At 52.5% G+C, this 27,307-nt stretch overlaps 1 protein-coding gene across 16 annotated transcripts in view; it reads left to right on the forward strand.

The window, feature by feature from the left end:
* The window catches only part of cast (calpastatin), a 318,006-nt gene that overhangs the window by 246,731 nt on the left and 43,968 nt on the right, over positions 1-27,307 (forward strand). For 12 of the 16 annotated variants that reach the window (XM_072516333.1, XM_072516331.1, XM_072516335.1 and 9 more), the window contains 8 exons: positions 6,019-6,108; positions 12,602-12,697; positions 13,123-13,185; positions 13,912-14,037; positions 22,393-22,449; positions 25,353-25,442; positions 26,357-26,452; positions 26,878-26,940. In XM_072516333.1, coding sequence (XP_072372434.1) covers positions 6,019-6,108; positions 12,602-12,697; positions 13,123-13,185; positions 13,912-14,037; positions 22,393-22,449; positions 25,353-25,442; positions 26,357-26,452; positions 26,878-26,940 — 681 coding nt within the window. The remainder of the gene's footprint in view (positions 1-6,018; positions 6,109-12,601; positions 12,698-13,122; positions 13,186-13,911; positions 14,038-22,392; positions 22,450-25,352; positions 25,443-26,356; positions 26,453-26,877; positions 26,941-27,307) is intronic. The other 4 variants (XM_072516328.1, XM_072516327.1, XM_072516334.1 and 1 more) reach the window with 4 other exon arrangements.

Raw genomic sequence — 27,307 nt, forward strand, 5'->3', positions numbered from 1 at the left:
CCCAGCAGGGAATCGAGCCTGGGACCCTGGTGCTGTGAAGCCACAGTTCTATCCACTTGTGCTACCGTGCTGCCCGTTGAAGGGGTTCACGAGGTTGGAATGGTGTTGCAGGTAGCGGATGGAGTAATGAATGCACTTGCTTACGTTCAAGAGAAGATAAGCAATAACATTCCGGAGTGCACATGAATGGGTGGTGGGCTGGTCAACATTCTGATACTGTCCAGGTTTGATTGTAATCGCCCTGGACATGGAATGTGAGGAAGGAGCAATGTCAACAGGTCTCTGAAAGGCAGGGGTCTGCAATGACAGGAAGAGTGTAGTGAGCAGATGAGAGACTGGGGAGTGTGCAAAAAGGGCAGGGTTGTGCATCGCCAATGAGAAGTTTAAATCCTATCATTTGGTCAGTCAGTGTGGAACATGTCCTTTTGGAAAGCAACCATCATGCTTGCACAGACACTAAGACACGGTAGCCTTGTGGATAGCACAATTGCTTCACAGCTCCAGGGTCCCAGGTTCGATTCTGGCTTGGGTCACTGTCTGTGCGGAGTCTGCACATCCTCCCCGTGTGTGCGTGGGTTTCCTCCGGGTGCTCCGGTTTCCTCCCACAGTCCAAAGATGTGCGGGTTAGGTGGATTGGCCATGATAAATTGCCCTTAGTGTCCAAAATTGCCCTTAGTGTTGGGTGGGGTTACTGGGTTATGGGGATAGGGTGGCAGTGTTGACCTTGGGTAGGGTGCTCTTTCCAAGAGCCGGTGCAGACTCGATGGGCCGAATGGCCTCCTTCTACACTGTAAATTCTATGATAAGTGAGGATGTTCTTAACTGACATATTCTGTTTCTCCCTCAGAATTGCCATCTTCCCCACATGCAGCTGACCCCAAGGAACGATCCCCAACAACCCACATTTTTTGCACCAATCACCAGTGCAGACATAGGCACATTGGTAGGCTTTAGTGCTTGGCTCATTTTGGAGTGCACTATGGTGAGGGTATATCACACTTGCATGAGGGGCTAGCGGCAGCAGAGAGTTCCCAGGGTGCTGGCAGCCGTAGGACTGCTAGAAACCAGGGCCATGCTGAGTCTGAGACAGGTGAGGAGCCTTTGGGATCCTCCGTCAGGTGGCTAATGCTGGATGGCCAGCAGGATGCGCAGGGAGATCTGACAGCGACCCCTGAGAGTCTGTGTGCTATGGTGTCTGTCTTGAGTCCATGAGAAGCATGGTTACAGCTTTGACTTTGAGCATCGAGCACACAGCCTCCTTCATTAAGTGAGTGGCGACTCTCATGGAGAGGCAGCTCCAGGAACAGATCGGGGGTTCATAGGTTTGTGCTCTGACTTACTAATCCACCTCCTGTTAGCTTAGGAGGTGGATGAGGCAGCTAGTCTCTTGTTAGGGCCCCATCCATCAATAGTGAGCAAGGAAGAGCAAACACATCTCATGCTGGTGGACGAACTGCATGTTGTGTATGTGGGCTCCTCTCAAGGTGCCCTAGATGATGGTGGCAGCTCCTTTGCCCCTCTGCCAATGACTGTGGCATCTTTTGAGGCCACAACGACTGAGGAGAGCCCAGCCATGTCGCTGAAATGGAAGCCAAGCCCTTGCAGCTTAGCGGAATGGGCATTGAATCAAAGCCTCACTGGTGTCTCTGCCGCTCTGAATATTCATGAAATCTGCCTCCTCATCCTCAGCCTCTGCCTGCCCATGCTCCCCATCAGATCCATCTGCAGATTTGTGCTCTGAGGAGCGTTTAGCTGCCTCGATGTCCTCATCCGCAAGTGGGATCCCCACTTTGCCAATGCCAGATTGTGCAGTGCGCAGCAGACCACAGCAATAAGAGATACTGGCTCTGAACGGAGTATCAGGACACCCCAGAATGGTCCAGGCAGCGGAACCCATGTTCCTCCGAACCACTGCCCTTGTGGAGATATGACATTGATTGTATCTCATTCCCACCCCTGTCCTAGGGTGCTGGAGTGGTATAATTCAACAGATACCCTTTGCAACGCAGCAGCCAACTATCCAGCATGACTAGAGCCATGAACAGCCTTGGCACCTGGGAGTGTCACAGAATGTGTGAATCAAGGAAGTTGGAAAGGTACCATGCACAGACTTGCAGAATCTGGGTCCTCTGACCACACACTATCTGCACGTTCATGGAGTGGTATCCATTCCTATTCACAAAGGCTGACCTGCTGGAGCCTTGAGGGCCACAGGATTGCAGTCTATGGCACCCTGGATGTGGGGAACCAATAAATAACTATGAGGCCTCGGGCTCGTTCAGCCAGGCTGGCTTGGACTGTCCGGTAATGAATGAATCTGTGGACCTGTGCAAACAGAGCATCAGTTACGAGCTTGACGTAGCAATGGACAGATGATTGGGACACTCCACACAGATTCCCAACAGACTCCTGGAATGATCGGATGCATAGAAATTGAGCATTACTGTGACCTTCAGAACCACTGGCATTGGATGCCCACACACAAAGTTGGAGGCGATCTTACACCCAATCATATGGCATAATGAGGTCACGATGTCCCTAGAGAGCCAGAGTCTCCTGTGCCCCTGGACCACAGATATGTCGAGGTAGCTGAATTGTTGCTCTGGCTGCAGGATAGTGGTGAGTTCTGTGGTGCTGTCCGCCTTGCTCTCCTTGCTGGTCCTGCAGCCCCTGTGCCCACAGGTCCCTCACTGCGAGGCTGCCTGTGGTCACCTGGTCTCCTCTCTCTTCTGCCCCTCTCAGCCTCCTCAGAAGAGATGCTGCCAGCAGAGTTCACAATCGCCACCTGCTGAGATGCCGATGGCAGTGACCCGTGTACTGAAGGCTGCAATGGGCAGAAAAACTCCCAACGAGTTGACAAAAGAATAGATCCTCAGAACAAGGCTAACAAAACAAAATACTTCAGAAGAAAACAGAGGAGAAAGTCTGAAATATCAAATCTAAAACAACTGCATACTCTCAACTGAACTGGTTTCATGGGACTGTCCCTTTAAGAAAGGTTTTTGTCTTATCACAAGGCTTCAGTGATGTCGTTGTGTGGGTGGAGCTGGACTGTGGCTGTAGCTGTGTGAGGTGTTTGTTTTCCCTTTGATTGCTGTGGACTACAGGCAAGGAGAAAGACGTGTTTTGGCCTGTCTCTCTCTCTTTTCATTTTAAAAATTGTTTCAGAAGTAAACAGTTTTGCTTTGAATGACTGATTTCATTCACGCCCGGCCAGCGATCGGAGGATCCCACCCGAGGTCAATAGACTTTTCCATTGACCATGTCTTGCCCGTGGCAATTTTGCGTATGGCGGGGCGGAAGAATCCAGCCCATTGGGTATGATTCGACCGCACTTAGGGTGCGATTTAACAGGAAAGTTTCCAAGTGCCATTTTAGGGGGGGTTTGCTGGGAGTTTCTGTCTGGCTCTTGCAGAGTTCCCCATCTCTATCTAAACACACTTGTCATTTTTGGGGGTCTTCGGGACTTTCTACCCGATCAACCCCCACTCTTAGAATTTTTTTCATCACTCAGGAGCTGAGACCAGCTCTTCAGAGATCGGACCGCCATTTTGAAAGGGTGCCCAATCTCCCGCACACCCTCCCGCCCATGGGCAATGTCACCCTCACATACATAGGCATTGCCCCATACCCCCAAGTGAAATCACCCCGCTATCAGTTATGCAGGCCTGCCAACCCCCCTTTCGGGCCGCCCTCCTTTCAGGACAACCACCCTTAAAACCCCCCCCCAATCATTTTGAGGCCCCTTCACCCCCCACTCCTCATCCCCGTCTTTCATGGCCATGGCCCCCCTCAGCCCTGACCCATCGCAGTGGCATCCTGCCCCTGGCAAACTAGCAGTGTCCCTGCCAGCTTGGCAATGCCACCCAGGTACCTTGGCAGTCTCGCTGAGGAGGCCATTATTTCCCACACGGCAGGAGAATCCGGCTCTTCATATTTAAACGAGCCTGCGCGGGCGAGATCCAGATCATGACATCTCGCGAGGTTTGGATAATTGCTCTTTAGCTTCCAGACAGGGGTCTCTGTAATGGGTGACTTGCAGGCAGGGATCTTTGCAATCGTGGGCTTCCAGGCTATGGTCTCTGTTATGGGGCCTTCCAGGTAGGGGTGTTTCTTATGGGTGGTAGTCTCTCTTTTGGGGGCCTCTATTATGGAGGTGTCTCTGTAATGGCGGTGTTTCTGGTAGGGTTTTCTGTAATGAGGGTCTCTGTAATGGGGGGTTTCTGGTAAGGATCTCTCTTATGAGCGAGTCTCCGGTGGGATGGGACCGGTGGGGGAGGGTCTGATAGGGGTAGGATGGGCAGGATGTGCATTGTGGGGGGGAGGGTGACCCTTCGATGGACTTTCAGGGCAACATCCTTAAAGAGTTACCCCCTTGTCCCATTACGAGGCAATACCTGCACCAATTCTCGCCCATGTGATTCTGGCCCAGCGGGCTGGAGAATCACGCCGCCTTGAATAATCCTGTGCCCAGCCCATTAATAGGATGGATTTACATCCTCCTGCTGGTGCGAGATGTCTCCACCAGCAGAGGATTGGAGCATCGGAGCTCATCCCGTTTTTTAACCAACGCTGGATTCTCTGCCGCATCGGGAACTCCGCTGTACGTGGTGGAGAGTCCAGCCCCAGGTCTCATGAGGCCCCTTAAAAACCAAAGTGTTTCACATTTCCTGTGACTTTTTGAATCTGCGTCACAACAATTAACAGTGAGTGATAGGTGACTCTTTCTGGACACTTATAAAATATTTTGTCTGTTCAAGTATTATTGGTGGAATTCTCTATCCCGCCACTATATGCAGCATGCCCCCGCCGGCATAGGGATCCTCTGTCCCGGCAGCCGGCCAGTGGAATTTCCCATTGTGGGCACCCCCACGCCATCGGAAAATCCATGGGCGTGAGTGCACTGCCGGTGAAGCGGAGGATCGCACCGTCAGAGAATTCAGCCCTAAAGTCTCCCTACTTCGTCTGCACATCACCAGCATTGACTCATCCTTCTGTGACTTACACCTTGATCCAGTATTCTGTAATTCCACCCCTCCTCTTTCCATTCCTGCCTTTATTCCACCTCCTGGTGAAATTGCCCATGACCAATGGGCTAACTCAAAGAACTCATAAATTTACCTGCCACCTACCAAGGGAGGTATGACCTTTGGGTGGGGGTTGCCTCCAGTTTGTGCAGGGAACACCCAAAGGATGTGTCCCTTCCCCCTTGCTGGACAGTAAAGGCTGCTGGGCTACTCACTTGGTGTGGGCCTCCTCCTGCTGCAGGTGAAACAAATGTGGGTAGAGGACGAGATACTGAAGTGGGCATTATAATATTAGAATTAGGGTGTAATTTTGAGAGATTAAAAATTTTGTATTGGCCAAGTGCATTTGATTGCTCTGATCAATTACACTCATTTTGGGGACCACTTCAAATTGAAAGTGTCCCCACCGCCTTAGTGTGTCTGGACTCCAGAACATGAATATCTTCCCAATCTTCAATGATGTTAGGATGTTAATAAAGTAAAATGTATCAAATAACAGGTTAAAGTGCATATTTTGAATAAAAGATTTATTTTGACCTGTTTAGGTGCTGTTGATTATCCTCTGATCAATTGCGCTCATATTTCAGAATGGTTAAAATTTAAATTCTTCCACTCCCCCACTCACCAAAGCTTTCAGACACTGGAAGATTAAAACTTTCCTGAGTCTCAACATTGGTACTGCTTTAATGAAGTAAAATAGGTCAAATAATGGACTTAATTCATTAACTTCACCTTTGCAGTATTTATTGCCCTGCAACTTCTTAAACCAATCTCATTCATAAAATTAGACATAGAATTCACCAACTATTGATGCTAAAAATGCAACCTTTTATCCTACTTCCTGCACCCAATGTCAAGGCTTCTCACCAGGAACTGAAAGTTTGAGTAAGCAGCAGTACATGGGTTCTCTTTTCAATTAATACTTCACTGCTGTCAGAATGTGTTCCAAGTGAGGTGTATCAGAAAATTAATGTCTTTTTTATCTTTAAAGGGTCAAGATCCATTTGACCTGCTTGCAGATACACTGCCATCTGAAGCATCGGCCAATTCCGCCCACAGATACACTGGCCCTGAAGTGAAGGTACAAAGTAAAATTGTCTCCTGATACTTAAAAGATTTCGAGTAAACCACCTTGTATATCGGTTAGTTCCTTTACTGGGGTTAATATACATCTGGACAGTTGAAATCAGCCTGTTGATGATGCTGAGCTGCCTCCAGTCCATTGCAACCAATGTGTCATGGTAAATGTAGTGCTGCCACATTACAACTACACTGCCTGATCCCCAGAGGGGGTTCTCTAACAGGGTCCCTGACTGTATCCGGGCCCGCAGACTTTGTGCCACCCCTGTAGTGCAGGAGAGGGAGATGGCGGGGCAGAGGGATTTCAAAGACAATTCAAGAACAAGGAAAATCTGTAAACATCCAGAGGTGGCGATGCATCTAGCCCAAGCTGCTTCAACAAAGCAAAAGAGGTGAACCAATAAAATAATTCAGAATGATTTTTGACAAGGTTTTGGCTACTCTGAGGACGCTTCCTAAAAGAACACCTAATGCATTAGGACATGAGCTTAAAAACAAGAAGCAATTGACATCAGGGATGTGGGATGCCTGCCTAACAGAGGGAAGGCTGGTGGATGGTGACACATCCTGCATGGGGCAGAGGGTAGTTTGGGTCTGATTCTCCTGGCTCTTTCTCCTTCTTAAGAGATAATCAGACCAGGAAACAGACTGGAGTGAGAAAGAGTAAATATATTGTGGAGAATGGCATACCAGCCCACAGTTACATTGATAAAAATGTAAGATTGTTACCTCCCTTCAATCAAGTATCTATTAAGTCGCATACACCTTGCAGGGCTACATGCTTTCATAATCTCCAGGTATGACTCTATTCAGAGCCACCTATATCACCTGGTATAGATGTTTATGAGCATTATATGAATATAGGTTTTCGACTTCCGGTTGCGGCTATGCGGAGCTAAGCCGCACGAATCGGCAGCTCCCGCGAAGACGGACTTTCGGGCTCGATAGACGAGCCCCAACGGGACTTTTCATGCAGCCAACCCGTGGGGAAGAGAGGAGAGAGGTCCCCCACTAACCTGTATGGACCGGACCCGCAGCGGAACGGCCATAAAAACGGCACTGGAGCAGCGGGAGAAGAAGGGTAAAATAAACAAAATGGCGGCGGCCGGGGACAAAGAAGAGATGCAAGAATTCATCAAGCGCTGCTTCGAGGAGCTGCGCAAGGAGATGGTGGTGCCTATGCTGGCAATAATTGAAGGACTTGGGGCAACCCAGAAAGCCCACGAGGTGAAGATCCAGGAAAAAGTGAGTGAGAATGAGGACAAGCTCTTGGGCCTGGCGGTGAGAGTGGAGCGGCACGAGGCGCTACACAAGACATGGGCGGGAAGACTCAAAGACCTGGAGAACAGGTCGAGGAGAAACAATTTGAGGATCCTGGGTCTCCCAGAAGGAGTGGAGGGGGCCAACGCCGCGGCATATGTGGGCACAATGATCGGGGCGCTGATGGGCGCGGAGGCCCCCCCGGGGTTGCTGGAGCTGGAAGGGGCGCACCGGGTGCTGGCGAGGAAGCCCAAAACAAACGAGCCGCCAAGGGCGATGGTGGTGAGATTTCACCGGTTCACAGACCGAGAGAGGGTCCCAAAATGGGCCAAGAAGGAGCAGAGCAGCAAGTGGGACAATGCTGAGATTAGAATATACCCGGACTGGAGCACGGAGATCGCTAAGCAGAGAGCGGGTTTCAACCGGGCCAAAGCGGTGCTGCATCGGAAAGGAGTGAAATTTGGAATGTTGCAGCCAGCGCGACTGTGGGTCACATATAACGGCCAACAACACTACTCCGAAACGCCCGAAGAGGCGTGGACCTTTATATTAACTGAAAAGTTGGACTCTAATTGAGGGTTTGTGAGGTGGGGGGTATTTGAGGGTTGAAGGATGATGGCGGTTGTATATAGGGGGGCAAGCACGCACAGGGAATGTTATATGGGCTGGGGACGAGAGACAAGGCCGCAACAGAAGCTGCGTCGGGGGGGGCGGGGCAGGCTCTGGAAAGCGCGGGGTTTTTCTCCCGCGCGCTGGAAGAAAGGTGGGAGGGGGAGCATAGGAACGTCTACTGATGGGGTGATTCCCACACGGGGGGGTCAAAGGGATGGCGGGGGAAGCCGGGGTCAGCAGGCGTCAGCTGACTTACGGGAGTGATATGGGGGGAGCAAAAAAGCTAGACAGGGATCTAGCGGGGAGGAGGGGAGGGGGCGGAAACAGCGTTGCTGCTGCACTGGCCGAAAGGGAATGGGACACAGAAGAGGTGGCCAGGGCGGAGGTGAGGGAGACGCGGACACGGGACTGGCCCAGAAAAGGAGATGGCTAGTCGGTGGGGGGGTGTTGAGAGCCCCTCCAATCCGGCTGATCACGTGGAACGTAAGGGGCCTGAATAGACCGGTGAAGAGGGCTCGAGTGTTTGCGCACTTGAAGGGACTGAAGGTAGACGTGGCTATGCTCCAAGAGACACACCTGAAGGTGGCGGACCAGGTCAGGTTAAGAAGGGGATGGGTAGGACAGGTATTTCACTCGTGACTGGATGCGAAAAACAGAGGGGTGGCAATTCTGGTGGGAAAACATGTGTCATTTGAGGCCAAGACTATCGTAGCGGACAATGGAGGGAGATACGTGATGGTGAGTGGTAGGTTGCAAGGGACGTGGGTGGTGTTGGTAAATGTATATGCCCCGAACTGGGATGATGCTGGATTTATGAAGCGCATGTTGGGGCGCATCCCGGACCTGGAGGTAGGAGGACTGATAATTGGAAGGGACTTTAACACAGTGCTGGACCCAGCACTAGACCGCTCCAGATCAAGGACGGGAAAGAGGCCGGCGGCGGCCAGGGTGCTCAGGGGGTTTATGGACCAGATGGGGGGAGTGGACCCATGGAGGTTTGCAAGACCGCAGGCCAGGGAATTTTCTTTCTTCTCCCACGTGCACAAGGCATACTCCCGGATAGACTTCTTTGTCCTGGGTAGGGCGCTCATCCCGAGGGTGGAGGGGACGGAGTATTCGGCCATAGCCGTTTCGGACCATGCCCCGCACTGGGTGGAAGTGGGGCTGGGAGAGGAGAGGGACCAACGCCCGCTGTGGCGGCTGGATGTGGGACTGTTGGCAGATGAGGTGGTGTGTGGTAAGGTAAGGGGGTGCATTGAAAGGTACTTGGAGGCCAACGACAACGGGGAGGTGCGAGTGGGGGTGGTATGGGAGGCGTTGAAGGCGGTGATTAGGGGAGAGCTAATCTCCATCAGGGCTCATAGGGAGAAGACAGAGGGCAGGGAAAGGGAGAGGTTAGTGGGGGAGATTTTGCGAGTGGACAGGAGATACGCAGAGGCCCCGGAGGAAAGATTACTTGGGGAAAGGCGACGGCTCCAGACGGAGTTTGACCTGCTGACCACGGGGAAGGCGGAGGCACAGTGGAGGAAGGCGCAGGGGGCGACCTACGAGTACAGGGAAAAGGCCAGTCGGATGCTGGCACACCAGCTCCGTAAGAGGGCGGCAGCGAGGGAAATAGGGGGAGTCAAAGATGGTGGGGGAGCCATGGCCCAGAGTGCAACGGAAATAAATAAGGTATTCAAGACCTTCTATGAAGAGCTGTACAGAGACCAGCCCCCAGGGGGGAAGAGGGGATGGGAAGATTCCTGGACCAACTGCGGTTCCCGAGGGTGGAGGGGCAAGAGGTGGCTGGTTTGGGGGCACCAATCGGGTTGGAGGAGCTGAGTAAGGGTTTGGGGAGCATGCAGGCAGGGAAGGCCCCGGGGCCGGACGGGTTCCCGGTGGAGTTCTGTCGAAAGTATGCGGACCTGTTGGCCCCGCTACTAGTGAGGACCTTTAACGAGGCAAGAGAGGAGGGGTCCCTGCCCCCGACAATGTCGTAGGCGACAGTTTCCTTGATTCTGAAGCGAGACAAGGACCCACTGCAATGTGGATCGTACAGGCCGATTTCGCTGCTTAATGTGGACGCTAAGCTATTGGCAAAAGTGCTGGCCACGAGGATTGAGGACTGTATCCCAGGGGTGATACATGAGGACCAGACGGGATTTGTAAAGGGCACGCAATTAAATACGAATGTGCGACGGCTCTTAAACGTTATAATGATGCCATCGGTGGAGGGAGAGGCGGAGATAGTGGCAGCCATGGACGCGGAAAAGGCCTTTGACCGAGTTGAGTGGGAGTACCTCTGGGAGGTGTTGCGTAGGTTTGGGTTCGGGGGAGGGTTTATTAGCTGGGTTAAGCTCCTTTACAGCGCCCCGGTGGCAAGTGTGGTGACGAACCGGCGGAGGTCGGAGTACTTTCGGCTGTACCGAGGAACGAGGCAGGGGTGCCCTCTGTCCCCCCTGTTATTTGCATTGGCGATCGAACCCTTGGCCATATCATTGAGGGAGTCTAATCAATGGAGGGGGGTGGTCCGCGGGGAGGAAGAGCATCGGGTGTCGCTATACGCGGACGACATGCTGCTGTACGTGGCGGACCCAATGGAGGGGATGGTGGAGGTCATGCAGACTTTGAGGGAGTTTGGGGAGTTCTCGGGCTATAAGCTCAATGTAGGGAAGAGTGAGCTTTTTGTATTACAGGCAGGGGACCAAGAAAGAGGGATAGGGGACCTACCGCTGAGGAGGGCGGAGGGGAGTTTTCGGTATCTAGGGATCCAGATAGCCAGGTGCTGGGGGGCCCTACACAAACTGAATCTGACGAGGTTGGTGGACCAAATGGAGGTGGACTTCAAAAGATGGGACATGTTGCCGCTCTCGTTGGCGGGTAGAGTGCAGTTGGTAAAAATGGTGGTCCTTCCGAGGTTTCTGTTTGTGTTCCAGTGCCTCCCCATCGTGATCACCAAAGGCTTTTTCAAGAGAGTAGGTAGGAGTATTATGGGGTTTGTGTGGGTGAACAAAACCCCGAGGGTAAGGAGAGGGTTCCTGGAGCACAGTAGGGACCGAGGAGGGCTGGCGCTGCCAAACTTAGGGAGCTACTACTGGGCAGCAAACGTGGCGATGATCCGTAAGTGGGTCATGGAGGGAGAGGGGGCGGCATGGAAGAGGATGGAGATGGCGTCCTGCAAAGGAACGAGCTTGGGGGCGCAGGTGACGGCACCGTTGCCGCTCTCGCCATCTAAGTACACCACGAGCCCGGTGGTGGCGGCAACGTTAAGGATCTGGGGCCAGTGGAGACGGCAGAGGGGTGCAGTGGGAGCCTCGGTGTGGTCCCCGATCAGGGGTAACACCGGTTTGTCCCGGGGAAGATGGATGGGGGGTTCCAGGGCTGGCACCGGGCGGGGATTAGAAGAATGGGGGACCTGTTCATCGACAGGACATTTGCGAGCCTAGGGGCACTGGAGGAGAAGTTTGAGCTACCCCCGGGAAATGCATTCAGATATATGCAGGTGAGGGCTTTTGTGAGGCGACAGGTCAGAGAATTCCCGCTGCTCCCGACACAGGAAATTCAAGACCGGATGATCTCGGGTGTATGGGTCGGGGAGGGCAAGGTTTTGGCAATACACCAAGAGATGAACGAAGAGGGGGAAGCGCTAGCAGAAGAGTTGAAGGGTAAATGGGAGGAGGAGCTGGGGGAGGAGATCGAGGAAGGTTTGTGGGCTGATGTCCTGGGTAGGGTCAATTCCTCCTCCTCATGTGCCAGGCTCAGCCTGATACAATTTAAGGTGGTTCACAGAGCGCACTTGACGGGGGCGAGGTTGAGTAGGTTCTTTGGGGTAGAGGACAGATGTGGAAGGTGTTCAGGGAGTCCGGCAAACCATGTCCATATGTTTTGGTCATGGAGGGGTTCTGGAGAGGAGTGGCGGGAGCAATATCTCAGGTGGTGAAAGTCCGGGTCAAGCCAAGCTGGGGGCTAGCAATATTTGGAGTAGTGGACGAGCCGGGAGTGCAGGAGGCGAAAGAGGCCGGCATTCTGGCCTTTGCGTCCCTGGTAGCCCGGCGAAGGATCTTGCTAATGTGGAAGGAGGCGAAGCCACCTAGCGTGGAGGCCTGGACAAACGACATGGCTGGGTTCATAAAGTTGGAAAGGATTAGCTTTGCCTTGAGGGGGTCTGCGCAGGGGTTCTACAGGCGGTGGCAACCGTTCCTAGACTACCTCGCGGAGCGTTAGAGGAAGGTCGGTCAGCAGCAGCAGCAACCTTTGGGGGGGGGGGGGGGTGCGAGAGACTGCTTGAGGGGACGGACGAGCGGGGGATAACATGGAGGGTGGGGGAAACTGGGACGAACGGGCGAGAGCCAGTGTATAAAGCTCTGTAAATATATCATCTTACCATGTATGCATCTTGCTCAGGGCGATTTTATGTTATTTTGTTACGGTGGGGGGGTGTTTATTGTTTGTAAGGGGAAAAAATTGTTTTGCTTTGTTAAAAAACTTTAATAAATATATATATTTTTTAAATGAATATAGGTTTTCAGTATAATTAAATAATTACCTAACTATTCAGTCCTATGAATTATTTCACTGACGCATAGTCAATGGATTTTAGACCCTAATATTTATATTAACTTTATTTCTCATATTGTCAGGAATCAGATGTTACTAAGACGAAGGCTGAACGAGTGGGAGAAAAGGAAGAATCTATACCACCTGATTACAGATTTAAAGAGCAACCTGATCCTAAGGTTTGTTCCGAGTCAATAATTGTGTTGCTCTGTTCAAAATATGTCTTATGTATTGAACACCTAGAAATAGTTTGAAATAGTCTGCTGCAAAAATTCATTGCTACAGTAGTGGGTTTGCAGTAGAAATAATCCTGGAATCATTGGTCACACTGAACCTGGCAGTACATTGGAAAAGGTCAATTACAGAATTCAGTCAGTGCACACCAGTGTCCTCCATTGTTTGATCCAGCTATATTTTCAGTAATTAACTGTGGTTGTTTAACTTACTGATTGGATGTGTGTGCATCACATGTATTCTTGACTGAGGTCTCTTTAGAATGCAGAAGCATTTTATTAAATTTGTATTGTTGTTATACCAGCAGCTTTCAACCTCAAATAATTCTGATGCCTGTGAGAGGAATCTGATCTCTTTTTTTTTGTAACAGGATAAAGGTAAAGTGGCCTCTTCCTCTACTAGTCCAGGAGCAAAACCAAAGGTAACAGAGAAGGTAAAGCTCAAATTGTGTTTTTCTTGAAGGAGCATTTGGTTCTCTGTCGTAAAATTCCTCAGGACTCCATTTACGCCCTGATTACATTAAGGCAATGGCCAACATTTGTTATTTGATTGGATTGGATTTGATTTATTGTCACGTGTACCGAAGTACAGTGCAAAGTATTGTTCTACGTACAATCCAGACAGATCGGTCCATACATGAAGAAACATAGGACAAACATAAATACATTAATATAAATACATACACACAGGAATTAGATAAAGCATACGGAGTGTAGTACTACTCAGTGGAGAAGATGTGTGAAGAGATCAGTTCAGTATCGGATACCACTTGATATAATGCCTGGTTCAGGATTAGCAGCGATACTCCAACTATTGCCCAAGGTAGGGGAATCCCATACTCACATAATGGGGAGTGTCTCTGACTTCTTTCCTAGTTTTGGGCAGGAGGATACGAGAACTTGGAACATTAGCATCAAAGATGAAAAGAAGAAATTTGGCTCATCAGAAAGCCATTCCCATCACTTCTCCTCCCCAGGCTTTCCACTAGTGACATGACATTTGAGAACCTAATGGGAGGGATGGATCAATTATGGACTTGAAGGCCATTGCCACAAATGTTTTTTTCTTACGTTGCACCTTTGCATGGAAAAATTAGTCCATTGTATCTGTGTTCATGAAATACATTTGAGATGGATTGACCATATTTATTGTATTACAGAGTATGACAGAAGGCGATGTCCTGGATTCTCTGTCAGCAGACTTTATCAACATTTCTCCAGCTCCGATTTCAAAATGTTCAGCACCAACCTCTCACGCTGCAGCTCCACCATCTATGCAGAAAGAGGTATGGAACATGGAAAAAGAGGAAGGTCACTTAACCCTTTTGTTTCACCATCCAAGATCATAAACTGTTAGAAACTGAAGGGTGGAGTACATTGGGACTTCTCAGGGTCAATTCTTGTTTGTGCCAATTTTTAGTTCATTTTTGTTACGGGATGTGCATGTCACTGGTTAGGCCAGCATTTATTGCCCATCCCTTGTTCTTGAGAAGGTAGTGGTGAGCTGCGATCTTGAATCATTGCAGTCCCTGAGGCGTAGGAATGGCAATATATGTCCAAGTCAGATTGTTTTAAGAATCCTACTGAAGTTAGATGCGAGGGTATCCTAAAAGCCAGAAGAGTAACTTGGAATGCCAGTTCTTAATTGTTTATTTTGCAATTTGGTGTAATGTGAGGAATTATATGCAAACCAGTGATAAATGGTGCAGTCTTGTAATCATTCAAAGAAAATAATATTTATTAAACTATATAACACAAGAAAGGCCATAATACAAAACACAATTAACTACAGTAATGGCTACACACATACACAATTTACCTGAATTAACCCCATTCCACCTCTATCAATGTTCCCAAACTCTGAGAATGTTCCTTTTCCCAAAACAACACCCCATAAGGTTTAGCTTTATGAGCCAAGTCCAACAAATAGTTAAAACACAGGGAAGCCATTCCTCTAGATCAGCATAGAATTGCTGAAGTTTTCAAAACAGCAGCTTCTCAGCCTAGAAGCCTGCTTTTGTCAGAGTTTCTGTTTCCAGCTGGGTATGGCTATGATCTTAATTGCTCATCAGCTGCCCTTCTCTCTCCAGTACAGAACTAACCCTGCCGCCGATATGTCGTTTACATATTTTGATCTTATACTATCGTCGCAGCACAAGTGGATAGCACTGTGGCTTCACAGCACCAGGGTCCCAGGTTCGATTCCCCGCTGGGTCACTGTCTGTGCGGAGTCTGCACTTTCTCCCAGTGTCTGCGTGGGTTTCCTCCAGGTGCTACGGTTTCCTCCCACAGTCCAAAGATGTGCAGGTTAGGTGGATTGGCCATGATAAATTTCCCTTAGTGACCATAAAAAAAGGTTAGAAGGGGTTATTGGGTTACGGGGATGGGGTGGAAATGGGGGCTTAAGTGGGTCGGTGCAGACTCGATGGGCCGAATGACCTCCTTCTGCACTGTATGTTCTATGAAACAACTAATCTCACATTATGCTTTTAACATGTAAGTGCCAATGCATTCTTATGCCTCCACTTTGAATTCCCACCTTCTGTAGTTTTAACACCTACAATTCTATACTCTATTGTTCTCCACTTCACTTAAGTAAATATCTGTTGCTAAGCTAATTTGCTCATCAAACCTCCTTCAGAGCAGCGGAATATTTTCCCCCAACTCTACTTTAATTTTTATCCAAGGGGCGAAATTCTCCGTTATCGGCGGAAAGTCCGCCGATCGACGCAAAAAACGGCGCAAATCCCACTTGCGTCACGTCATAAAAATGGGCCGATAGTCTCCGGCCCGAAATGGGCTAGCAGCGACGTGACGTGATCCGCGCTTGCGCAGTGGTTCACGCCGTGCAGCGTCATACGCGCTGCACGGCGTGACGGCTCAGAAGGCCGCGCAGCTCCCCCCCACCCGACCGGAACACCCGATCGCAACACCTGACTGGATGGCTGGCCGTCGCTCAGCCCCGAGGTTCGAGTCACACGATGTGGAGGCGCTCCTGGACGCGGTGGAGCAGAGGAGGGACGCCCTGTATCCCGGGCACGGCCGCAGAGTTGCCCCACGCCACAGCCGGCGTCTGTGGAGGGAAGTGGCAGAGGCCGTCACCGCTGTGGCCCTCACACCACGGACAGGCACCCAGTGCCACAAGAAGGTGAACGACCTCGTCAGAGCAGGCAGGGTGAGCCTCCCCCATATCCCCCCTCCCCCATATCCCCCCTCCCCCATATCCCCCCTCCCCATATCCCCCATATCTCCCCCTCCCCCATATCCCCCCTCCCCCATATCCCCCCTCCCCCATATCCCCCCTCCCCCATATCCCCCCTCCCCATATCCCCCCTCCCCCATGCCCCCCTCCCCCATATCCCCCCTCCCCCATATCCCCCTCCCCCATATCCCCCATACCCCACCTCCCCCATACCCCCCTCCCCCATACCCCCCTCCCCCATACCCCCCCTCCCCCATACCCCCCCTCCCCCATACCTCCCCTCCCCCATATCCCCCCTCCCCCATATCCCCCTCCCCCATATCCCCCATACCCCCATATCCCCCCTCTCCCATATCCCCCCTCCCCCATATCCCCCCTCCCACATATCCCCCCTCCCCCATATCCCCCCTCCCCCATATCCCACATATCCCCCCTCCCCCATATCCACCCTGCCCCATATCCCCCCTCCCCCATATCCCCCCTCCCCCATATCCCCCCTCCCCCATATCCCCCCTCCCCCATATCCCCCCTCCCCCATATCCCCCCTCCCCCATATCCCCCCTCCCCCATATCCCCCTTCGCCCATATCCCCCCTCCCCATATCCCCCCTCCCCCATATCCCCCATATCCCCCCTCCCCCATATCCCCCCTCCCCCATATCCCCCCTCCCCCATATCCCCCCTCCCCCATATCCCCCCTCCCCATATGCCCCCTCCCCATATCCCCCCTCCCCCATATCCCCCCTCCCCCATATCCCCCCTCGCCCATATCCCCCCTCCCCCATATCCCCCCTCCCCCTTATCCCCCCTCCCCCATATCCCCCCTCCCCATATCCCCCCTCCCCCATATCCCCCATATCCCCCCTCCCCCATATCCCCCCCTCCCCCATATCCCCCCCTCCCCCATATCCCCCAGTGAATCCAGCCCTAACCTTAACCTCTGCAATGCACGCGCAACCGATGGCGTACATTCATATACCTGCCTACCACTGTTGCCTTTTACCCCTGCCACCACCCCCCCCCCCCACAGGAGAAGCGCGCCCACAACAATAGGGAGCATGTGAGGACTGGAGGAGGGCCCGCTGATGAGAGGCCATTGACCGTACACGAGGAAAGGGCCCTGGAACTGGCTGGCGGACCTGAGGACCGGGAGGTTGCTGATGCAGAGGTCGGGGCCCCACGAGCAAGTGAGCTACCAACAGCCCGTCCCCATATCCCCCCTCCCCTATATCCCCCTCCCCCGTATCACCTGATCACTGCCTGATGTCTAACCATGCATGCTTCATTGTGTATCGCAGGACCAAACGTCCAGGCACCCATCCCCGCAGATGCACACCGCCCGCAGGATGCCCCTCGGAGACCACAGGAGACGGAGAGACCCGCACCCTCCAGCATGCGACGCCCGCAGGATGCCCCTCGGAGACCACGGGAGACAGAGAGACCCGGACCCTCCAGCATGCGGCGCCCGCAGGATGCCCCTCGGAGACCACGGGAGACGGAGAGACCCGGACCCTCCAGCATGCAACGCCCGCAGGATGCCCCTCAGAGACCACGGGAGACGGAGAGACCTGCACCCTCCAGCATGCGACGCCCGCAGGATGCCCCTCGCACACCACGGGAGACGGAGAGACCTGGAGCAACAGGGAGACGACACCCCCGTCACGTGCGGGAGCGACCACCCAGCGATGAGGGGGGCAGCCACAGGCCCCCGTCACATCCGAGCCAGGACACCACTACCCAGGACACCACTATCCAGGACACCCCTACCCGGGACACCACTACCCAGGACACCCCTACCCGGGACACCACTACCCAGGACACCCCTACCCGGGACAGCACTACCCGGGACAGCACTACCCGGGACAGCACTACCCAGGACACCCCTACCCGGGAAGACGAAATACCGGACAGTGACTCAGAGTGGATGGGTGGAGACGAACCCCCACCCCAAAGTGCCATGGACTCAGAGTGGGACGAAGAGCACGACACAACGCCACTGCTGTCACCAACACCCTCCACCATCGCAGAAACACTCACCACGGTTGGGCACTTTAGTGATGAGGCGTCTGGTACACTCACTGGTGCGCACAACACAGCCGTCCCGGTACAGCAGGTGGAGGTAGGAGCAGCAGAGGGACCAGGCGGTCGGAGGGCAGCCCAGGCCAAGCGAACATCTGCCGCCCAGATGGATCCCAGGTTCCTGCAGTTACCACACCCACACATAGATCCGATGCAACCACCGACACGGAGACGAGCGAATAGGGTGACGGGAGGCTTGCGGCGGCTGCGGTCGCAGGTGGAGGAGTCCACCCGCGTCCAGGAGCTGGGAGTGGTCCCGGTCATGCGTGCCACCCAGGCTGACACCGCACGGGTGGCGTCCGCGGTGGAGGCAATGGGTGCGACGGTGTCAGACATGGGGAACGGTTTGCGAGGCCTGGGGCCTTCCGTGCAGGCGGCGTCTGTGGCCCAGGAAATGGCTGCCCTCTCACAGGAGGCCATGAGCCAGTGCCAGCGCCAGATGGCAGAGGCGCTCAACGCCATAGCCCAGTCTCAGCAGGCCATGGCCCAGTCTCAGCAGGCCATGGCCCAGTCTCAGCAGGCCATAGCCCAGTCTCTGCAGGCCATGGCCCAGTCTCTGCAGGCCATGGCCCAGTCTCTGCAGGCCATGGCCCAGTCTCTGCAGGCCATGGCCCAGTCTCAGCAGGCCATCGCTGAGGGCATCGGCGCCAGTGGCCATGTGCGAGCCGGCGTCGCACTGTCACAGACAGGGTTCGACAACCCCCTGGGCTCCATGGCTGCAAACCTGCAGACCCCTGTCGATACCAGCACGGGCCTCCAGGGCTGGCAGCGCCAGATGTCGGGGGCGCGTCGGATGGCCAGTCCGTTCGCATCCCCCACCCATGTAGAGGCCTGGGGGCCATCGGGCACCCCGAGGGAGGAGGAGGTGGTGTGGTCCGTCCCGGCTCCCTCTGTAGGGGAGGTCCCGGTACACCGCAACACCTCGGACTCCCCCCCTTCCGTCCCAGGTGCATCGGGTGGGCAACGGGCAGGACAGGCTGGCAGCTCGCCATCCCAGTCGCCCGGGCCGCAGACTGGCCCATCTAGGCCAGGACGCCCCAGGAAACGGCCGCCAAAGGGATCCAGTGTCAGAGGGCAGGAATCACAGGAGTCCACCTCCAGTTCTGCTGTACCGTCTGGGGAACCACGTAGACGTAGTCAAAGGGCCCGTAAGGCCAAACAATTAGACACTGAGTAAGTTGGCATGGGTGCAGGGCACAGATGAGTTTTAGGGGCTAGGGCACGTGCATGAACTCCTTTGGTTATTAAAGTCAATGTTACACCTACCGAAGCTGCCTTTGTGCTCTGTCCAAAGTGTGCGGGCATGTCATGTACGTTGAGCGCAAGTGTGTGTGTGACGGGTGGTCTTACCTCAGCCCCAGGTGAGTCTGCCCCCTTCCCCCTGGGCCGCCATCAACATCCCCCGGGCAGAGGACGGGACCGTGCGCTGCAGTGTCACAGCCGCATGCAGGGATGGTCCGGGTGGATGGTGGTACTGTGGCCATGGGTCAGACATAGTCCAACGATGTAGAGCGGGTTGTCATCATCCTCCATGGCCTGCGATAGACACGCGTCCACCCGCAACTGGGTGAGCCCGGCCCGTTGTGCCGCCGGTGGATCGGCAATTGGGGGGGGGGGTGGTGTGCATGCGGGTGGGGTGTGTGGGGTTGGGGAGGGGGGTGAGGGTGCTGGGTGGGTGGATGGGTGGGGGGTGTGGGTGGTCGGCTGTTGTCATGGTGTGCGGTCTGTGGCCATACTACCCGATTCCCACGCCCATCTAGTCAGTGAAGCGGGCGTCTATCAGTCTGTCCCGTGCCCGCTGGGCCAGCTGGTAACGGTGGACAGCCACCCACCTGTGTCTACCCCGTCTGCCCTGACCATTGCCCCCATCCCCCTCATCTGGGGAGGACTGGGCCTCTTCCTGCTGCTCCTCCACTCCGCCCTCCTCTGCCTGCGGCACATTGCCCCTCTGCTGGGCTATGTTGTGCAGGACGCAGCACACCACAATGATGCGGCCGACCCTATCTGACCGATACTGGAGGGCGCCCCCAGAGAGGTCCAGGCACCTGAAACGCATCTTCAGCACGCCAAAGCACCTCTCGATCACTCCCCTTGTCGCTACATGGGCATCATTGTCGCGGTTCTCCGCCTCATTGCGTGGCCTCCGTATAGGCGTCATCAGCCACGATCGCAATGGGTAGCCCCTGTCGCTCAGCAACCAGCCCCTCAGCCAGGGATGGCGTCCCTCGTACATGCCGGGGATGGATGACCGCGACAACACGAATGAGTCGTGTACACTGCCTGGGTGACGGGCGCAGACGTGCAGGATCATCATGCGGTGGTCGCAGACCACCTGTACGTTCATTGAATAGGTCCCCTTCCTATTAGTGAACACGGCCCTGTTCTCTGCAGGTGGCCGCACGGCGACGTGCATCCCATCGATCGCGCCCTGGACCATGGGGAACCCGGCAACGGCAGAGAAGCCCACGGCCCGGGCATCTTGGCTGGCCCGGTCCACGGGGAAGCGGATGTAGCGGTGCGCCATGGCATAAAGGGCATCTGTCACTGCCCGGATGCACCGATGCACCGATGTCGGCGATATGCCGGACAGGTCCCCACTCGGTGCCTGGAATGACCCCGTTGCATAAAAGTTCAGGGCCACCGTAACCTTGACGGACACGGGGAGAGGGTGTCCCCCGCCAGTGCCACGCGGTGACAGGTGTGCCAGCAGGTGGCAGTTGTGTGCCACGGTTTCCCGGCTCATCCGGAGTCTCCTCCTGCATTCCCGGTCCGTGAGGTCCTGGTATGACTGCCGGGGCCGGTACACACGGGGCGCCCTCGGGTGCCTCCGTTGCCGTGGGGCCGCGACGTCCTCCTCCCCCTCCTCGTCCTGTCGGTCATGTGTCCCTCCAGCCTGGGCGGCTGCCGCCTGCCGCTCTGCGGCAGCCTGCGCCGCCTCTCTGGCACGCTCCTCCTCCTCCTCCTCCTCATCCAGGGCAACATAGACATGAGCGGCTGCCACCACGGCGGCCAACATCGCTGGATGGTCAGAAAACATGACGGCCTGGTGGGGGGGAGGGGAACGACGACATGTCATCATTGCCCATATCCCCTCCTCCCCCCAGCCAGGTGGCATGGACCGCATGGGTCCAACTGTTGGAGGCTGGCACCTGGCCAGGTGGACCAACTCATTTGCCCTCCCATCACCCACCCCGGCACGGACCCCCTCCCCAACCTCCACCCCAGCACGGACCCCCCCCCAACCCCCAACCTCCACCCCGGCACGGACCCCCCCCCCCCCCCCCCAACCTCCACCCCGGCACGGACCCCCTGCCCAACCTCCACCCCAGCATGGACCCCCTCCCCAACCTCCACCCCAGCATGGACCCCCTCCAACCCCCAACCTCCACCCCAGCACGGACCCCCTCCCGGCACTCCCCCGGAGCCCAGCCTACTCTAACCCCCCCCCCCCCCCGCCGCACATACACACACACAAGCCGAGACACACCTCTCCTCACGCAATCAGTCTGCGGCCACGCCATTTCCTGCCCAGAGCCAACCCCCCAGGCCGTCACTCACCTCCTCGCTGGTCGGCGTGAGCCTGGAGCACCGGGTCACGCCGATGAAAAGGAGGTTTGATTCACGTCGACGTGAACGGTCATCACGTCGACGGGATTTGGGCCCATCCGGAAGGGAGAATATCGGCAGGCCGAAAATCGGCTGCCTTGCGCAGACCCGTGACATTCTCCGCGGCAGCGGCGCCATTAACGCCCCGCCAACTTTTCTCCCTTCGGAGACTTCGGCGGGGGCGGAGGCGGGATTCACGGCGGCCAACGGCCATTCTCCGACCCGGCGGGGGGTCGGAGAATGACGCCCCTGAATTTTGACAGTTTTCTTAAACATTTAAATAATAATAATCTTTATTATTGTCACAAGTAGGCTTACATTAACACTATAATGAAGTTACTGTGAAAAGCCAATAGTCGCCACACTCTGGCGCCTGTTCAGGTACACTGAGGGAGAATTCAGAATATCCAATGTACCTAACAGCACGTCTTTCGGGACTTGTAGGAGGAAACCGGAGCACCCGGAGGAAACCAACTCAGACCTGGGGAGAATGTGCAGACTCCGCACAGACAGTGACCTAAGCCGGGAAATTGAACCTGGGGCCCTGGCACTGTGAAGCAACAGTGCTAACCACTGTGCTACCGTGCCATACCACGGCTTGTTTGCTGAATATCTGATTTCCTTTAAGTCTACAATTGATATAAAATCAAATTTAAGTAATTACAAAGACTTGGTAGAAGTGGGTTTGGAAATCTGGAGTAGTTGAAATGGCAAAACTGAAATAATAGTTGAAATTTAATTTCTTCCTTGCAAAGGCACCTCTGACAGCCTCAACGGCCGCCCCAGTTTCTGCGAGTAAAAGTAGTGCAAAGGTAAGTCAGAAAATAAGAGTAAACTGTGAAAGGTGGGGGTTTCTATTCACAACAGAGATGAGCCAGTGGGTTATGCTGCTCCTTCCTCAGGTGAATGCAGAGGTATGTTCCAGAAACATGTATATAGACAAATTCAAAGATGCCCGACAATGCTTGGATTGCGAGCATTAGCAGGTGATTAAATCTTTACAGATCCAGAGATGGAGTAACCCCAGGTTAAAGAGGTGTGAATTGTGTCAAGCCAGGACAGTTGGTAGGATTTCGCAGGCCAGATGGTGGGGGATGAATGTAATGTGACATGAATCCCAGGTCCCGTTTGAGGCCGCACTCGTGTGCGGAACTTGGCTATAAGTTTCTGCTCAGCGATTTTGCGTTGTCGCGCGTCCTGAAGGCCACCTTGGAGAACACTTACCCAGAGATCAGAGGCTGAATGCCCTTGACTGCCGAAGTGTTCCCCGACTGGAAGGGAACATTCTTGCCTGGTGATTGTCGCGCGATGTCTGTTCATTCGTTGTCGCAGCGCCTGCATGATCTCACCAATGTACCACGCTTCGGGACATCCTTTCCTGCAGCGTATGAGGTAGACAACGTTGGCCGAGTCGCACGAGTATGTACCGCGTACCTGGTGGGTGGTGTTCTCACGTGTAATGGTGGTATCCATGTCGATGATCTGGCACATCTTGCAGACATTGCCATGGCAGGGTTGTGTGGTGTCGTGGTCACTGTTCTGAAGGCTGGGTAGTTTGCTGCAAACAATGTTTTGTTTGAGGTTGCGCGGTTGTTTGAAGGCAAGTAGTGGCGTTGTGGGGATGAGCTTGGCAAGATGTTCATCTTCATCGATGACGCGTTGAAGGCTGTGATCTGGCCAACGCTGTCTACCTCACACGCTGCAGGAAAGGATGTCCCGAAGCGTGGTATATTGGCGAGACCATGCAGACGCTGCGACAACGAATGAACGGACATCGCGCGACAATCACCAGGCAGGAATGTTCCCTTCCAGTCGGGGAACACTTCGGCAGTCAATGGCATTCAGCCTCTGATCTCCGGGTAAGCGTTCTCCAAGGCGGCCTTCAGGATGCGCAACAACGCAGAATCGCCGAGCAGAAACTTATAGCCAAGTTCCGCACACATGAGTGCGGCCTCAACTGGGACCTGGGATTCATGTTGCATTACATTCATCCCCCACCATCTGGCCTGTGAAATCCTACCAACTGTCCTGGCTTAACACAATTCACACCTCTTTAACCTGGGGTTACCCCATCTCTGGATCTGTAAAGATTTAATTACCTGCTAATGCTCACATTCCAAGCATTGTCGGGCATCTTTGAATTTGTCTATATATATGTTTCTGGAACATACCTCTTCATTCACGAGGAAGGAGCAGCACTCCGAAAGCTAGTGATATTGAAACAAACCTGTTGGACTGACATGGACAAGATGGGCTGAATGGTCTCCTTCTGTGCTGTAACTTTTCTGTGATTCTAAGGATTGGTTATTAATCTTCAGAAATACTATCAATTCTGGAAGTGTCCCAAAAGTTAGGAAAACTTTATTTAAGGAAGGAGTTAGGTTCTTCCCAGAAGTGGAGGACACATGTGAACGGTGCCAGAGAGGCCCGGCCAACCACACCCACATGTTCTGGGCTTGTCCCAAGCTTGTTGGGTTAAGGACAGCTTTCTCCGAGGCAATGTCCAAGGTTGTGGTGGTGAGGGTGAAGCCATGACCAAATGTAGCAATCTTCAGGGTATCAGAGCAGCCAGGGCTACACATGGTGGAGAGGGCCAACACCCTAGCTTTCGCTTCCCTAATCACATGCCAGAGAATCCTGCTCGGCTGGCGATCAGCAGCACCACCCACAGCTGCAGACCTATCAGAATTTCTCCATCTGGAGAAGATCAAATACGCCATCTGAGGGTCAGAGGAAGACTTCCTTGCTGCATGGGGGCAATTTGTCGGCCCCCCCATCCACAAGATGGACACAGCCAAAACCGAAGTGGGGAGAGAAGAAAGGGGAGAATAAAGGGGGGGAAACGAGGAGGAGGGGGAAAACACCCCCAGAACAAGCAGGGAGGGCTTCAGGAGAGGGGGTGAGGGATTAGGAAGAGGAGGGCTTGGGGGGTGGGGGGTAAGGAGGATTGTACACCGAGTCAGACAAACTGTAAATAAAGAAACTTAAGAAAAAATCTTTTGTATTGTACAATAAACGAAAACGAACGGCAATGTATATAATATTGAAAATGCCAATAAAAATATATTTTTTTAATTTAAGGAAGGATTTAGGCAGCAGGAAACTGTAGGCTTATTAGCCTAACAGCTATCAAAGAGGAATTGCTATAATCCATTATTAAGGAGGCTAAAGCAGGATACTAAAGCAGGATAACTGCATTAGAAGCACTTCAGAGAGGGTTCATTCAACTCAGTCCTGGATTGAAGGATTTAATTTATGAAGAAAGGTTGAACAGACTGGGCCAAAGCCAATTGAACTTTAGAAGAGTAAGAGGTGATCTTATTGAAACACATAAGATCCTGAGGGCATGGATATAGGAAGGATGTTTCCACTCATGGGGGAGACTGAAACTAGGGGACATAGATCAAGAATAAGAGGTCCTTTTAAGACCAAGATGATGAGAATTTTTTTCTCAGAGGGTCTGTGGGATTTTCTTCTCCAGAAAGCTGTGGCAGCTGGGTCATTGAATTTATTAGCAGATTTTTGATGGGGTCAGTCATTGGTTATGGGGGGACAGGCAGGACAGTGGAGTTGAGACCACAATCCAATAGCTGTGACCTCATTGAATGGCAGAACATGCTCGAAGGATGAATGGCCCAACCCTCCAAAGTCCAATTTTCATAAATATTTTAATTAGTGTTTGTCAGAATTGTAAAAATGTCTTTAATCTTTAAAGGATGAAGATCCATTTGACTTACTTGCGGAGACACTTCCTTCAGAAACACCGGACAATTCAGGTCCAAAATACACTGGTCCCCCAGTGAAGGTACAAATGAAAATTGTTTCCTGTTACTTTCAGTGCTTGTATAACATTTCTGTTCCTGCAACATGTGTTAGTCGGTTTTTTGATGGGAGCAAACATATATCTGTACAGATCTGTAACCAGGCCAACGTGACTTTAAAACTACAAAGGCTGTTCAAATGGAGGCATGAAGCCTCCTTAACAGGTTTTACTAACTGACCCTCATCCTGAGAGCAGATTTGTCACCTTCCTTCTGTTGGGCCTTAGTCTGGACTGCACGTATTTGGGTTTGAGGTGAATTTAAGTCAAGTTTGAAATTTTCAAAATATTATCCATTCAGCCAACTCCAATCCACACATTTCTGAGGATTAAAACTACCCTCAATGTCTCTACCTAATGCATACATCCGATTTATTTGAGTTTGGATTAAATAGCATAAGATTACACGTGGGGCATCCTCCAACAACTATTCATCACCATGGCTGTCAGTTGCTATAGGTTTTACAGGCAGATTTTTATTACAATAATAATCTTTATTATTGTCACAAGTAAGCTTACATGAACACTACTATGAGGTTACTCTGAAAATCCCCTCATTGCCTCATTCCGGCGTCTGTTCGGGTACACAGAGGGAGAATTCAGAATGTCTAATTCACCTAACAGCACGTCTTTTGAGACTTGTGTGAAGAAACCAGAGCACCCGGAGGAAACCCACGCAGACACGTGGAGAACGTGCAGAGTCCGCACAGACAGTGACCCAAGCCGGAATCGAACCTGGGACCCTGGCGCTGTGAAGCAACAGGCCTAACCACTGTGCTACTGTGCCGCGAGTCTAAAATTTTCCAAATTCAGCTCACTTCAATGTACTGAAGCTTAGGATATGGATATTGAGCTGCAATACAGGGTATTTTTGTAATCTTTATTTCTCACATTTTCAGGAATCAGATGCTACCAAGAAGAAGGCTGAACGAGTGGGAGAAAAGGAAGAATCTATACCACCTGATTACAGATTTAAAGAGCAACCTGATCCTAAGGTTTGTTCCGAGTCAATAATTGTGTTGCTCTGTTCAAAATATGTCTTATGTATTGAACACCTAGAAATAGTTTGAAATAGTGTGCTGCAAAAATTCATTGCTACAGTAGTGGGTTTGCAGTAGAAATAATCCTGGAATCATTGGTCACACTGAACCTGGCAGTACATTGGAAAAGGTCAATTACAGAATTCAGTCAGTGCACACCAGTGTCCTCCATTGTTTGATCCAGCTATATTTTCAGTAATTAACTGTGGTTGTTTAACTTACTGATTGGATGTGTGTGCATCATATGTATTCTTGACTGAGGTCTCTTTAGAATGCAGAAGCATTTTATTAAATTTGTATTGTTGTTATACCAGCAGCTTTCAACCTCAAATAATTCTGATGCCTGTGAGAGGAATCTGATCTCTTTTTTTTTGTAACAGGATAAAGGTAAAGTGGCCTCTTCCTCTACTAGTCCAGGAGCAAAACCAAAGGTAACAGAGAAGGTAAAGCTCAAATTGTGTTTTTCTTGAAGGAGCATTTGGTTCTCTGTCGTAAAATTCCTCAGGGCTCCATTTACGCCCTGATTACATTAAGGCAATGGCCAACATTTGTTATTTGATTGGATTGGATTTGATTTATTGTCACGTGTACCGAAGTACAGTGCAAAGTATTGTTCTACGTACAATCCAGACAGATCGGTCCATACATGAAGAAACATAGGACAAACATAAATACATTAATATAAATACATACACACAGGAATTAGATGAAGCATACGGAGTGTAGTACTACTCAGTGGAGAAGATGTGTGAAGAGATCAGTTCAGTATCGGATACCACTTGATATAATGCCAGGTTCAGGATTAGCAGC

Source organism: Scyliorhinus torazame, chromosome 9 (genome assembly GCF_047496885.1).
Source record: "Scyliorhinus torazame isolate Kashiwa2021f chromosome 9, sScyTor2.1, whole genome shotgun sequence".
In the NCBI taxonomy this organism is placed as follows: Eukaryota; Metazoa; Chordata; class Chondrichthyes; order Carcharhiniformes; family Scyliorhinidae; genus Scyliorhinus; species Scyliorhinus torazame.